Genomic DNA, 16,155 nt, shown 5'->3' with positions numbered 1-16,155 from the left:
AGCTGTTTGCCGAAGCGACCAGTTTTTCTGAAGAGGACAGTCATTATTTCCATGAGTGCAAAAGGTCACTTGTCAGGAAAATGTACAAGATTGATCTTTTTAAGCCTGTCTACCATCGCTGTATGTAAATCTGTCTGTCTATCTATCTGTCAGAGAGGCAAGACAAATGAATATCAGAGGACTTCTTAGTCTTCTTAAAATATTCATATTATATTTTGGAACTTTCTTTTGACAAATTATGGCTTTGCCAGCTCAGGATTCTCTGTTTTGTTTTTCTCACTATTTTGAATTGTTACTTTTGCCTTAAATTCAATTCCATGTGTCATTTGCTATTTGTAGAAATCATTGTGCTTCAGCTATGTGCAACCAACCTAGACCTACAGCAGTCCTTATTCTTACCATAACCTTCAATTTTTATTCTAAAGCACTCTTTCAGCACTCCTCTGCTGAGTATTTCCTCATCTTATCCTTTCTTATGAGAGAATATTTTTTTTCCCTCAAGCATACATTCGCACTGCAGAACACACACACACACACATACACACACACACACACACACACACACACACAGACATCATCCATGGTGTTATACCCTCCACCCCTCCCCTTTTTAACTCTTGTCCACCCTGTCTTACTGTTACGTGGCTCCCTCACTGTTCATCTTCCCTCTTCCCCATCTTCTTGATATTTCTCTCTCTTGTCTTCATTTTCATTATCTCTCTCTCTCTCTCTCCCTATCTCTCTCTCTCTAACTATCTCTCTCTCACACCCTCTCTCTGTCTCTCTGACAGCCTCTTCTTAACAGAGAGCAACAGACTGTGAAAACAGGGGAGAGGCAATGTGCTGTGGATGTGTTTGCGTGTGTTTCATCCTGCATATCTGCAGAGGGAGGACAGTATAATTAACTAAATGAAACATTAGAATTGAAGTGATATTTATTATGTTACTCAAGATAACAGCATTCTTTTATTATTTCTGTTTAATCATTGCTTGTCATCTTATAGTACTGCTGCCTTCAGGTGCACTCTGAGATTTCAATTCAAGAGATTTTAGTTTGAAATGTTTACGGTATGGGCCCTGCAACAAAATTTGTTTTGGTTGGTGACGTGTTGTTTTATTTTTCAAAAAATTAAGCAAGTCTATAGAGGTGCTGCATTGACTAACTGAACAGGAAATGGCATATGTTTGTATTGATTGAATGCTAAATTCATTACCCAAAGATAGCAAAGATAGAAAAAAAGAAACAGAACAATGATAAAATGAGAAACATAACCTTCACTGTAAATTGTTTTTATGGTATCCATTCTCTTTGCCATAAGGTTCACATTTTATTGACTTTGTTGGTTCCTTCATATGTCATCAACAGTACTTGACGGCAGCATAATATTACTGTACCTCAATCAATACAATATTGTTTCAGCAATAAGGTTTCTTGTGTGTCAGACCAATAAAGCATATAGTTGAACTGTGACTGAGAGAAAGACATAAGAGAGAATGAGATAGTGGTGACCTTTTCTATTGCATGAAATGTCAGAGTTGTCTTTATCATTGGCTCGAGTGTTTGGCTAAAGTTGAAACCAGTTAGGACCCTGCTTCTGACTCTTCAGTTTGGAGTGTTGATCAGATACCCAGGAAGAGACTAGTTTTCCAAAGGTCTCCTGAGTGGATTAGATGTTCTCCAGATTATAAAGTCTCAGAGAAACCTCTTATGTACTAAAGACCCAAAAAATTAAGCACTGTAACATTCCCAATAGGTCCCAAGAACCCCTCTTGAGAGATACATAGAACCTGTTTTGTTTAGAATATAACACAAGGATAGCTTGACATTGAGTTAATGTTCTGTGCAGACTCTATTTGTGTGTGTGTCTGTATAGCATGCTTTCCTCTACTTGGGTGACCTGGTCTTATCTAAGCTGTCGATGGTTGCACCCTGCTACCTCACCCACTGGCAAAGTCTGTGTGTGTGCGTGTGTGTGTGTGTGTGTTCGCTGTACCACTGTGTCAGCCGTCACTGTGATCTCACATCAGTCAGAGGCTGCTGAGCACACACATTGACATTCCAGACTGCCTGCCTGCCTGCCTCTCTGGCAAAAATAGATATGTAAAACGACAAGCTCTTCCCCCCTGTTTTCCCACGCATAGTTTGTCTGAGCTGGTGGGGAAAAAAAAGAAAGGTCTCTGGTCTGTATCAGCTCAGATGAGAAGTCAAGTCAGTGTGTGTGAAGAGGACTGACACATCACCGTTTAGGCAAATGACATAAAGGGGAAGAAGGTGAAAGGAGACAAGGTTCATGCCCTTAACCAGTGTTGATCTTGCAGATAGATAGGGTTTTACCGGCGTGCGTTTTTTTGAAGTCTGAAGCTGCTGACATGTGATATTTTTGCCAGTAATAAAGATAACATGTGTTTACTATAACTTGAGATCTTAGGAATTAAATGTTTTTTGTTACCCCAAGGGTAGAATTTAGTCTAAGACAACATTTAATTCCAAATAGGCGTTGTAATTGGAAGACATGAATTTTTCTAATTGCATGATAGCACTATTACCTGACTGCTTGAACACATTAATTCTGTTTGCCACAATTAATTAGCTCACTTTTGCACAAGACACATTTTCTGTTGCTAAAAAGGGACAACAATGTTGTATGTGTGATTTTTGATTAGTTGAGTATAACAGTAGTGTCTCTGAACCATATTAACATGATAAGAAACAAATTAAAATAAATGAAATCAGGAAACACAACACAAGTTAGCATGAATGTAGACGGACTTTGGCATTGCCCCATCGATTTGATTGACCTATAGATATAGATCCCTATGAACAGCAGCCAACTGGAGATCCCTGGGAGCTGTAGAGGGGACCTTAAGTGAAGAGTGAAGCTGTGACAGCAGAGAGACGAGGATCACTGGATGAGAGGAAAGCCCATGAATACTCAGTGAATCAATGGATAATAGTTAAGATAATAGCTGATGGATAGAATAGTGTGATGGCCAAATAGATGGACAGTTGTCCTCCTGCTTGAACTTGCACTAAAAGCTTCATTATTTAAAATAAAGATCCTCCATCCTATCAGAGGTGTGACACAAATGAAAGACCAATATCAGTCCCACTCAGATTGGTCTATGTTAAGTAGGCACTAAATACTGAATTGATCATGTCATGCATGTTTTACTGCACAAATTATTTGAAACAACTGGGTCACAAGAGCTCAGGTTCAGCTACAGCCCCAAAGGTGGATTCAGAGTCATGCTCAATGACACTAGCAGGGTGGATGTTTCTGACGCAGTGTGTGAATCGGGGCTGCCTTTTATCACAGGACGATTCGTCAAAATATAAATTTGCTTCTTTGCATCCAATTAAAGGCTAGAGGTAAAGCTTTGCATATTAATGCAAGCTGTGATTGATATGATATAACTGCTAGAAGAGTGATCTGTGGCTGCCACAGATGCATGATAGATTGGGATCCTCTCCAGAGGCCATGACTGTAATGGACATTATACCATACTAAATGACATAAATGCATTACTGCAACAGCCAGTGCTAAATTAAATATAATATACAACATAGACATGAGGCGATGACAGGGCCAAACATGTTGTCTAAGCATGCTGTTTGGCAGTCTCTTAGGCTTATTTCCATAAAAGGTGTCACTATAATTTTATTATTTTTTCATTATAATGATGGCATTTATCAGCCATTCCACTGTCTTTTTAAGGAAAACAAATCTGTGAATTTACAAGGGCCAATTAATTTTGCATAGATCAGTTCTGTTATGTAGGAATCAATAAAACTTGATTGATGGCCCTGATCATTGCACTGGGCTGTTGGAGTAGTTATCACATAGCAGGCTCTGTCTCTCTGGTCTCAAGCAGAAGGCTGGAGGCTGAGCACACTAAAAGACTGGCAGCTCTAATACATTTAGAACTGTGACACCGTTATCTCTTCTTTATTCTGTTACCCCAATGCCTCAACATAACATCTTCTTGTTTATCTCAAATAGGTGTATACAATTCCAGTGTCACAGAGGGCAAAAAATGTAATAACCTAAGCCGTATACTTTAAGCAGTGAGCTGTTTTGTTTGCCTTGGTCTGTCTTCTCTCATATCTAAGCATTGTGATAGTTTGCTCTGTGTGCTGCAGTTTCTTTCTGTTTGCTTCATGAAAGAGTACTTGTCCAAACAAGATGGTGAAAGTGGAGCTGCAAAATCAGTTTTAAAAATGGTATAGAAAGCTGGGGTTGGTATATGTTTAGTCAATACATAGGCTAATATTCTACATTTAATGAAAATCAGTGAGTAGCCAGTCTGTGCTGCACACACCTCTGAAAGTGTGTGGGGGTTCCCACAGTTGGTGGATACGGCTAAATTAATATAATGTCAATGTCTGACTAAAGAAATCATTTCAGGTTTAGTGGGAGGATTTTACTCAACTGTCAATGAAAGCTGTAATCAAATGTGCCTGACGGGGACTGCGCACACTTAACTGAATTTTATTAGTCTTGCTCTCACTAGTAGCCATTAATTTTCAGGCTTTTACACCATGACCAGAATACAATTCTGGAGGAAACATTTAATCTGTGTCATTCAGGCGTATTTAGTTGGATGTGAAAATGGTCAACATACAGAGACACTGAATATCGGCTCCAAATGCCAGTTCAACATCAGCAGTCTTCAAGAAGTCATACGGGCTGAACTCTATCTACGGTGCCCTCAGCCATCTTTGGAGGATGACTGAGGCCGTGACCAACAGGGTGTCACTTTGTGAGAGTGCCACCAGGATGACAGATGGGTGCACTGGCTCCACCCTGCTGGCTACCCATTCACTATGATGGATGCAGGAATGAGAAGAGCGCAGGGTCTTTGGATTTAATTTGCTCACCGCTGTTCACTCGCTCTTATTGATTTAGGGGTGTGCTGGTGATGGACAGTGGGATACTCTGTGTGCGTGTGTGTGTGTGTGTGTGTGGAAGAGTAATGTGACTTGCATCTTACTTGTTTTTTAATTGATGATTGAAAAACAACCAGTATATCTACGAAGAACTATCAACAGGCTACCAACTTACCAATCAAATGATAAGCAGCATGCTCTGGTATCACATCACATGGTACTATTATTAGTTTATTTGTATAGAGGGCAGTAGTAATACCAATAGGTTTGGGTCATAGCTGCCAATTGCTGATGTTTTGTTGTAGGATTTAATACTCTGGGGAGAACAGAAGGTATTTATTTTACTTGGTACTTGTTTATGGTAAATCTATCAGGGAAATGGCCTTGAGGATTGGTTATTGCTGAAAAGTCTCCACGTATCACAAGAGTTATACAAGGCAATGCATGAATTGTTGGTAATATAACAGGTCCTTAATCTACTACCAATTTGAATCATGTAACTCTGTTTTAGAGCACTTTATTGTCCTTAATGTTGTAAACAAACAGATTGACTCAGGTCAGAATGATGAATATCTGCTAATTTACCGAGCAATTCAAATCATAGTGTAGCTTGCTCCCCTTGAATTCAAGTGTTTCTTGCATATCATTGAGAGGAATCTCACCTTAGGTTTTCAAGAGTTAACTTGTAAGTTTGTTGCACAGACTTGTCATTTCTTGTCTGTGGTCAAATATCCATTGCTGTCATTGTCTTTTAATTGAAGTCATCTTTATTGCAGATTCATCTCCTAATTATAGCTCTGCAACCTACCAGCAAAGCCATTTAATTATGTAATGCGTTCATTAGAAAGTAATAATGATCATAGACCTATAAGAGACAATTATAGACACATGGGTACATGTATGTGTATTTACAGTATGTGTCTGTGGTGTGACTTCAATGATGGTGCTGAGCTGGCAGGTGAAGGACAATATATCAAAAAATATCAACGTATACCCAAACTAACACGTTGTTCTAACTCTTAAAGAGATTGTCTCAAAGTAAACAGTCAACCATTCTTAAGTATTTTTGAGACATTGAAAAGAAAAGACAGAGAAACCAGATTACACGGTTGGGATTCAAACTAAATATTGACATTATGTTATGCATGTACAGTATGATGAATATCTGTACAAACATGCTGTCATATTGAAAATGTTTCCTTTATTTTACTAAGGTGTGAATGTGAAAGATTTTCTGACATGTCTGATATGTAGGTTTTTGTCCAGTGTCACCTCCTGCCAATTTCCTCATTGGCAAACCTTTAGTAATTGAATTGGGTGTCCTAATGTACATAGTGAAAATCAATTTCCATAATTCTCTAATCAAAGTATTGATTGGCTTGTTGGCACTCAGTTAAACACAATGACTCGGCTGAGGTTACCAGATATTGACAAAATCCCCCAAGTAAAGCTCCACTATCCCTAATGAGCCTTCTATAGACCAACTTCTGACACACACACAATTTAATCACTTCTCTTACAGTTATAATTTCCACGTAATGATCATTAATATTCATAAGTCATAAAAATGTTGGAAGCATACTTTTCATTTTGTGTTCACACCTTATTTTTTTAGCTTATTTTCTCATTCTTTTCTCACTTTTTCCTGCTCAGTTTTAGTTTTTTTACTTCCTTCTCATTGTTTGTTCTTTTCTCATAAAGTCACAGGCCTGACATCAAGTTCCCTTGTGAGCAAAGACTCTTCATCCATCTCCTTAATACGGATTACTATTGTGTGTGTGCGTGTGTGTGTGTGTGTGTGTGTGTGTGTGTGTGTGTGTGTGTGTGTGTGTGTGTGTGTGTGTGCGTGTAAGTGCATGTGTGCATGTGCGTGTTGTGGAGGTGGAGGTGGAGGTTTTTCATCCATCACAGAGGGAAGCTGTGGGATTAAATAAAAATCTCTCAATCCCACTGACAGTGGCACAACACACACACACACACACACACACACACACACACACACACACATTCACTCTTCAGTATGAAGTGTATGGGAAGACAGAGAGAAAGAGTAAAGAATGCATCAGGTAGACAGAATAAGACAAACAACGGGGGAGACATGGGAATAGAGAGGGAAGAAAAAGAAGAGAAAGACGGAGGGAAAATAAAGTGATCTATGAGGCACAGAAAAAAAAGATAAAACAACAAGCAAGAGTTTTTAGCAAATATTTGAAAAAAATGCTATTTCAGTTTAATTACTCTGTAGAGCAAATAATCAAATCAGATCCATCAAACACAAAATTGTGTAGGAAGGGACTGGTGATGGAAGGACAGGAGGAAATCACTTATTGCCACCCGGAGACAACACAGCACGTGTTACTGTAAACGTCTCAATTAATCTTTGTCGGAAACAGAACAGGTGTTAATATCTCATGAATGGAGTTAAACATTTATCTACAGCTGCACCAGGCAGCTTTGGTGTCAAATGGTAGTGAGTGGTAACTTTATTCAGACATACTGTAATGTGATATAACATTCTGCAAGGCAATGCATATTAATGATAATAACATCATACACACGGAGCATGTGAACCCGTGTCTGCTACAATGCTGGGCTGGACAAGACAAACATCAGTATGGGTGTAAGGAATGACTGAAAGAAAGAGAGCAAGCTGTGCATGTTTATATTGCTCTTTTCTTTTTTTTCTTGTCCCCGGTCTTTATCTTCACTTTAATTGAGAGAAGAAGTCTCAAGAGACCACAGAAAAACACACCTGCTTCCAACTCCTTTGACACAGCTTATGTGTGAATGTGTGTGTGTGTGTGTGTGTGTGTAAAGTATGTGTGTGTAACCACAGCAGAATCATGTCTTGCTCTAAGTAAAGGAGGGGAGGATTCAGGACACTTGATACAGTCTTACAATCCCTGGTGAGGACAAAAAAGAGATGTATATGTAAATATGTATTCAGAATCCCCTGTGGTCAAAATGAACACCTGTGATTCCATTGTATTCTTCTTTGCCACCATCAATATATAACAGCAATGTGCTGCTTGTGTCCCACAGGACATTTGAAATTCCTTCCTAAAATTGTTGTGAGAGCCCCTAAATTCCAGCCACAGGATGATGAGGTGTATACATTTAGTTATTTATTTAGAAAAACCAGAAGCTGATATACATTATTTCTGTAATATTCAGCATCTTTAAATTTGAAAATTTCCACAAGTTAATAAATTCTGATGCATAATCCCTTCCACATTTCTTTAGACTGTAGATTGTTAATTGTGTTTGTCATTAAGTAAAACACACAACTGTGTGTGTGGTACATGCATCCCTTGGTGAATCAAGCATGTGTGTGTGTGTGTGTGTGTGTGTGTGTATGTGTGTGTGTGAGTTTGGGAATATTACGCATGCATAGACACTGTTTCATGATATAAATACAACAGCTGCTAGTTTTATCTCCAGTGGCCACTTACTCCCACAACTCAGTTTGTTCACTGAAACAGTAGCCATGCTACCTGCATGACATCGACTCTCCCAAATACCAAAATGACTCACTGCTTTTCTGTCCACCTGTGTAAAAGAGTACATTATTGTTCTATACAAAGGACGGTCACTGAATATGTGGTTAGGAATGAAAATTTGTTCTGTAGAATTCAAATACACAACATTTACGTGTGTGCATGTGCGTGTGTGTGTGTGTCTCAGGCAAATCTATAGAAATTTAAATTTTTTCACACAGTGAACACACATATTCTAACCTGACGCACCAGATGGTTTGTTACACAGAACCAGCTGAGAAGTTGACCTTGGAAAAGGGCAGTCACCTTCTACGCTAACCTCTTTAGGAGCTGCCATTGTTGTTTTCGAATGAACAGTCGCTTCTCGCTGTCGTCACACCTAAACCAGGCATGTAGCTGCCAGTAGTTCCTCATAGGAAGCTGATTGGTCCGAACCAGTGTGTTTCAGCCACAAGGGCATAATTTGAAGCCTGAAAAGATGGATTGTTGCATGATTTTGTGAATCCAGCTGTCTCTCAAGGTAACACGTCTGCTGGTCTGATAGTAAACCTTTTTAAAGCACCACTCCTTAACCTCCCCACTAGTTTCTGTCAGTAATATAATTATTAAGTAATTTCTTTATAGTGGGTTATAACACACTCACACGCACACAAAGGGACATTTGACTTTTAAATTGTGCTTAATTCCTTTTTTTAACAACCTCAGACCCAACCAAGTGGTGGAAACATTTAGGATCAATAAATGTTTAATTTTGATCAAAGATGAGTAGAGTGGGTTATGACACTATAGTTAAAAGTGAAGTTCTCAATAGGGCTGCAGGTTTCACAGTTTTAATAAAAGGAGCTCACCTCTGGGCAAGTGGCCAGTGAAATGACTGGCTCTCTTTCATGTGAGAGAGAGATGGGCTATAACGACATTGGTCTCAGGCTGCAGTCAATCAACCACATTTTCTGACTGTTTTTCAATTATGCATGTTAAGGCTGGATAGCAAGGTAGTGAGGTTTCCAGGTGAGGCTTCACTTAAAGTTTTTGTTTTACTTTGAAAAAGAAGTTAGTTCACTTTTGGATTATAAGTCAGCACTACACACAGTAAAGTGGCTGGTTCTTGTCAAAATTATAGACAAAGGTATGATGCTGTCACCTAAATGCCCCCCTTTTTTTTTTGAAGTCACTTAAGAGGAGATGCATTTCATCACTTTTAAGACAATTTAGGAAAACATTATTACTGTTACTTTACTGCAAAGCTGCAGAGTGACTCATTTTAAAGTGCAGCTGTCACATAGCTGCTTGACATTATCAGCTAGCTGACAAAATGTGAAGGTTTTGGAAGCCTGTAGATTAGTTTTGGATGGTGTTTAGTTGTGGATTCAAACAGTAGTGTGTTCCTATCACAGTGGATTGTTTTCCTTCTTTGGACAAATCACACTGATATATCTGCCTCTATCTCAACATCAGTGGCCACAGTTTATCTACAATGGGATTTGAGCTGATTTCATTGCCTCGTAACTTAAGTAATTATCTTGTATCTCCCAATGAACACGTTGTCTCCAGCACAGACCTCCATACTTCCTCATAACACATTCTGTTTTTCATCTTCTCTCTCTGTCTCCTATTTTCTTTCTTCTCTTTATCTGTCTCACATCTCTTACACATTACTTTGTAATGAAAGAATGCAGTCTAATGGGATGAATGTCTTCAGTTTTATGCCAAGATGTTAGATAACATCCTAAATTCCTTCGGAACAGAAACATCCTTGATGCACTATAAAAAAATCCTGGGCACAGTGGCTAAGGGCTATGTCTAACCTTGCTCTGTGTGTGTGTGTGTGTGTGTGTGCCTGTGTTTCGTTTCAAGCAGAGTCCTACCTCACAGTCATACAGTTAAATACATTTGTACCATACAGTAAATAGCTCAGTCCTTTAGCAGCCATTGTAGGAAAACAAAGTTTAACTGAGACACTTAACATAACTCTTAATTTTCATGACAGTGAAACAGGTTGGCCTAAATTGAACTGAAAATAGTTGACATAGACTGAACACGTTTGTTGATTTAGGTCTAGGAATTATGACAAATATTCTCAATTTGCAGGAAATATTGATCATCTATGCTATTGATGCAGTCACTAAATATGCCTTGTAGAAAACACTTTTCCACTCAGCTTTGGTATTTTTATTTGCCACATGTTTGTGGATCCTAGTTTTCTATCTGTGGATATTTTTTTATTTTTTTAAATACTCAATTTTATTACTAATGTGATTTGTTCACTGGAACCTACCTATAAATATGAGAGATGTATTCAATTCAGACTTTTTTTTAGGACACAGCTCATGAGGGACTCCATAGCACAATAAAATACAAAGAAGAAAACATTTTATTGTTCATTGCCTCTTCCAGTACAGTCCAGCACACCTGCAAAGCAGCCGCCCCACACTAACCTCCTGTGTTCATCATCTGTGATGTGCAAATATCAGATTTCCACGTAGTCAAAGAAATAAAAAAGATTGGTCATAGTTGAGATATAATATAACGCTCCACAGAGAGTCTCCTACTCCTGACAGCCCTGTCAGTTGAAGAGACACTCACACTGGAAGACTGCATCTGATTCAAAAGAAGTTTAGTTTTGTGAAGTTTTATAGTCTGCCATGATGTCTGCATTTCTCTTTGTACAATAATATTACAAAAAATAAAAATGGGATTTGACTCAGGGGCTGATCGACATTCAACATTTAGGGGTCATTTCTAGAGATGAAGTTGATGAGATGAGCTTGAAGGAAGGTTAATGATGAATACGTAGGTTGGTCAGTATATACAGGTGTGCAGGATCAGTTTAGTTTATTCTCATCCATAAATGTATTTGTTACTTTAAATAATATTAGACATATAAAAAATAATATGGCTCTAACATATTTTTTAATAACATTAGTACAATGCCATATTTATTCATAAACTTGTTACATGTTGGGCCACTATGCAAACATGTGGCACCATTATAAGTGACATACTGGTTTACCATGTACTGTATGTATAGTAATGTTAGATCTTGCATATACAGTAGGTGTATGCCTACATTTGTACTATTATCAGTCTTCAAAATGGGTGGTGGGTTATGATGTTTTAATATAGAAATATCCAAATGACAACCGTGACTACAGGTGTAAGGTGGGTGGCTGGTGTTCATTTCTCAAACAAGTGATATTGTTGATATTGTGAAGTGTTAGTAGATCTGTTCTAATAATTCTTTATTCTGCTATCTATATATATATATATATACTTTATATATCTATATTGTGATCAATCCTGTGCCATTTTTTTTAAACACCCCAGGAACAGATGTATACCTTAAAGTATTTAATTAAAAAGGACAAATGACATGCGGATGGAAATAGTAATATTATCTGCCTCTCATCTTCCTAAAGTCGATGATGATCACTTGTCTCAGGCAGTGTTTTTTGTGGCAAGAAATCCTTTTTAAAGGGTAGTGTATGCTGTTATAAGACAGACAACACTATGGAGATAACAGGAAAAGAGGGTAGAGAGAAATGGGGAATGACATGCAACAAAGTTCTCTGGCCAGATGTGAACCCAGGAAGTTGCAGTTATGGTTAGTGTCTTAGCCCCTAAAGCCATTGACATACTTGCATTTAACTACGCATTCACATGCGCATCATGGCTACCTCACATTTCCTTCATTCCTTTGGGAGCATTGCTTGTGCACATCCTTAGAAACGGTCAGAGTCACCATAGTTTATGTTTAAGATGATTTTCTGGTGTTGACAAGGGATGATTAGGCCTCAATCCTATGGATACAATTTTTAATCCTTTATGTATACATAAAGTATGCAAGCAAGAATGTGAACAATGATGCTGGAATGGCAGCCATTGTTTACATGGTATATATCGGTAAAAAGCAAGCATATCAGTGGCTTAAGCCACCAGGGCATCCTGATGAGAGATCCTTCACATCACTACTGTGGGCTGCCTGTCAAAAAGTCTATTAATCATGTACACACAGAATTGTCCAATAGGTTCCAAGTTTTACACATGTTTAGATGTTTAAAGTAAAACAAAGTCATAAACTCTATTGTAGCATACATTTATCAAGGTAAATATATAGCTATGTACATGAATAATAACATGAATAATAACATGTTCTAATTCAATCATCCAAAGACGATAGCCTTTGGATGATGATAGCCTTAGGGCTATTAATTTACCTTAAACATTGATATGGATTATGAAGAAAACTGAAAAGAGTAAAAATTTTACTCCAATTCAATTCATGTTTATTTTTGGTGGAAGAGGTAAATTATGACCATATGTTACCAGAATTTACTGCTTGGGCAACATCACATCTAATCAAAATCAATTTGTTTGAGTGTAGCGCTACAATTACACCTTGAGGGAAGAGCAGATTAGAGGCTGTCGTCTTTGGATGATTGAATTAGAACATGTTATTAAAAAGGATAATGAGTATGTGAAAGCAAACATTACGCTTTGATTACCACTCTCATCAACAGGTAATATTTAGCCAGGTGCAAAACAGCTTATTAAATGCAGTGTGAGATTATCAGGCAAATAGTATTGGTAAATTAACCAGCAGCTCTATCACAACCCTCTGGACCGTGTTTGCCTATTAAGAAGTTTTCTGGTTATTAATTAGAATAGGGACACCCACCTCCCAAACCTGAGAATGAGAACATGAAATGCATGTGTGTATGATTGCTTGTAAATACAGAATGATAGTTATGTGAATGTTTTGGTTGGTAATTAATGGCTTTATGCTTGGCTTTCCTCACCTAACCTCACAAATGCATATCTTGCTTGTCTCTGTGAAAACAGTGTACATTTGCTATGTCTAGGGGCTGGATCAGGCTTTTGATGCCCAAAATGGAAGTTATAGATTGATGCAAATGTTGCCTATAGCTTGTGTTCATATTTTACATGTTTAAATTTGATAGTTTTTTCAACAAAAATGATTATTCAGTGTTTTTCAAAGAGAGTTACAGTAACAGTAGCAGAATGTGTGTGTGTGAAATAACATGCCCAAGCTATATAATGTACAGTATAAGCAAGACGGTCTGCATATCAGTCTGAAGACAAAGCACACACACATAAAAGCAAACTCTGCAGCCTTTGGAGGGTACAATGCTGCATTGTAAGCAAAGTGATTTGAGAGCCCTTTCTCCCAGGCAGGCAATTTGATTCTTGGAGGTTGATGTTGGCTGGTTTTGGGGTCGCTCATGTAGCCAGTCCCCACGCTAATAAAACCAGGGAATGGTGCAGGACCAGGCTAAAAACCCCCATTAACTCAACATGAGGACAGGTAACCTCGTGACCCTGTAAAGCTGCCATACTCCCTGATAATGTGACCTGAGAATTGCAGAGCTGATGGCTAGGCAGTGTGAGTCAGACATCATTCATAGAAAAAAAACCTACTGTATCCAGAAAGACCTGAAGGAGCAAGAAGAAAAAAAGATTGCTCCACCTAGGATGTTAATGATTTTCTCTTCCTGCCAGTGGTGAAGCCAAGGATAATCAGTCTGTTTGGCCCAGAGAAAGATACTTTTTCTCAAAAACTGTCACTGCCTGAACAAGACTGTGTGATTCTCATGATTTGATTTAAATGTTCATGGTTGGTTGAAATTTTCAGCTTGACTGTTTGATCCATGCCAAGGTATTTCAAAAGCTAATGTCTATATTTGAAGGAATTTGCAGTGAATATTCATACAGTAGTCCCCAGAGGATGAATCCTGTTTAAGTGACGCTTGGTTCTTCCCCTTGTGCCACCATCAGGCTAGAATTTCCACTAAGTTAGTACAATATCAGTGCACAGAGGTAGTTAGTTGGTCCCAATAAAATATATTGAGAATATTGCCAATAATATTGAACACTGTGGTCTACTGGAGCCACTAGCAGGACTTTAGGCTTTTGGTCTTATCATTAATTACTATCCATTTTCTTTTCCTTTATTTCCCCCTTCTTCTCTCTATTCTCCCAACCCCTTCATATTTCCTGTTTAGTGGGATGCCATCACAGAGATGGACGAGCACAACCGGCCCATCCATACTTTCCAGGTTTGCAATGTGATGGAGCCCAACCAGAACAACTGGCTTCGCTCCAACTGGATCTCTCGACAGGCAGCCCAAAAGATCTACGTAGAGCTTCGCTTCACCCTGCGCGACTGCAACTCCATCCCTTGGGTGTCTGGCACCTGCAAGGAGACATTTAACCTCTTCTACCATGAGACTGATGAGGCTCACGGTGTCAAATTCAAGCCTGCACAGTACACCAAGATTGACACCATTGCCGCCGATGAGAGCTTTACTCAGATGGATCTCGGAGATCGCATTCTCAAGCTCAACACAGAGGTGCGTGAGGTGGGACCCATGACCAAGAAGGGCTTCTATCTGGCATTCCAGGACATTGGCGCCTGCATTGCCTTGGTTTCAGTGAGGGTTTACTATAAGAAATGTCCCTTCACACTGAGGAACTTGGCCTCGTTTCCAGACACAGTGCCTCGTGTGGACTCATCCTCACTGGTGGAGGTGAGGGGGGCATGTATTGACCATGCTGAAGAACGGGACACACCCAAACTGTTCTGTGGAGCTGATGGTGACTGGTTGGTCCCACTGGGAAGATGCGTCTGCAGCGTTGGGTATGAGGAGATTGATGGCTTGTGCGGTGGTGAGTTTCCTCATCTTTTTATTATTCATTTGCTTTTTGTTCTCATCAATGTAGCATCCATCGAGAATAAGGTCATTCCAGGAGGGCAATTTGATTCTGGGATGCTGATTTGGGTTGGTTTTGGGGTCGTTCGTGTAGCCCATCCCCAGGTCTAGATATCATTACATTGTTTTTCAACATTGGTAGCTGATCCTAATCCCTTTTTCCCACTTGAAACATGTGAACCCAACCCTCATAATCAAGGTTAAATGTTATTTTCTTTCAGTGTTTGCCATCTTAAATTGAGGGTAACAGCATTTTCTAACACTATTTGCTGTCTGAAAAAAGGTGAATTGCATTGTCAAGTAGGAGGCACATACCTTCCGTCTAGCAAAAAAGCAACATTGTTCTTATTTTTACTCAAATGCTTTGCTTACTTCTATACCTTCTGTATATTCTCTTCTTATCTTATTCACAATAATTTTCTGTCTTTATATAATACTGTCTTATAAAAATGGTAAGCCATATCAGAAGATGCACAGTTTGATATAGTAACTTGGACAGGAAGTCAATTTCTTCTTTGGTTTACTTAACGTAAGTATTAAGGCATCAGCCAGTCAGATAGATAAGCACTGTGGATAGAAGGAATGGCTGATAAATATCTTCAGGGCTTTATTTCCATCTCCTTCATGCATTTTACTGTAAGAATGCTTTCAACAACTAGAAACGCTAACCTTTGTGTCAGTGTTATCTTTCTACAAGCCCCTATATTCTATAGACCACACAAACTCCTCCTCGGTGAAAGATTTTTTATTTCACTTGCCTTTTTCATCCCTCCATGCTCCTCATCACCCTCCTTAATTTTCTCTGCTCCCTCCGTTGTTGCTAGCTGTTTACCCTCTGGAGATTAAGATGAGATCTACAGTAACGTGAGTGGATCAGAGTCTTAAGGATTGTTAGTATGATGGTAGAGAGCCTCCTGATGCTGTCTTTGTCTGTATTTTAGTGCGTGTGTGTGCAAATGCATATAAAATATTTGTAATTTAAAATATTTCCTTTCCTTTCAAACATATTTTATACTGTCACATGAATTGTAGTTCTGTTTTC

The 16,155-nt window shown here is 38.7% G+C and overlaps 1 protein-coding gene across 1 annotated transcript in view; it reads left to right on the top strand.

The window, feature by feature from the left end:
* Positions 1–16,155, top strand: part of epha6 (eph receptor A6) — a 200,124-nt gene that overhangs the window by 37,852 nt on the left and 146,117 nt on the right. Inside the window, exon 3 of the mRNA XM_067603256.1 lies at positions 14,406–15,069. Coding sequence (XP_067459357.1) covers positions 14,406–15,069 — 664 coding nt within the window. The remainder of the gene's footprint in view (positions 1–14,405; positions 15,070–16,155) is intronic.

The sequence above is a fragment of the Thunnus thynnus genome, chromosome 11, assembly GCF_963924715.1.
Source record: "Thunnus thynnus chromosome 11, fThuThy2.1, whole genome shotgun sequence".
Classification (NCBI taxonomy): Eukaryota; Metazoa; Chordata; class Actinopteri; order Scombriformes; family Scombridae; genus Thunnus; species Thunnus thynnus.
Note: the sequence above shows the minus strand (reverse complement) of the source record. Positions and strands in the feature narration are given on the sequence as shown.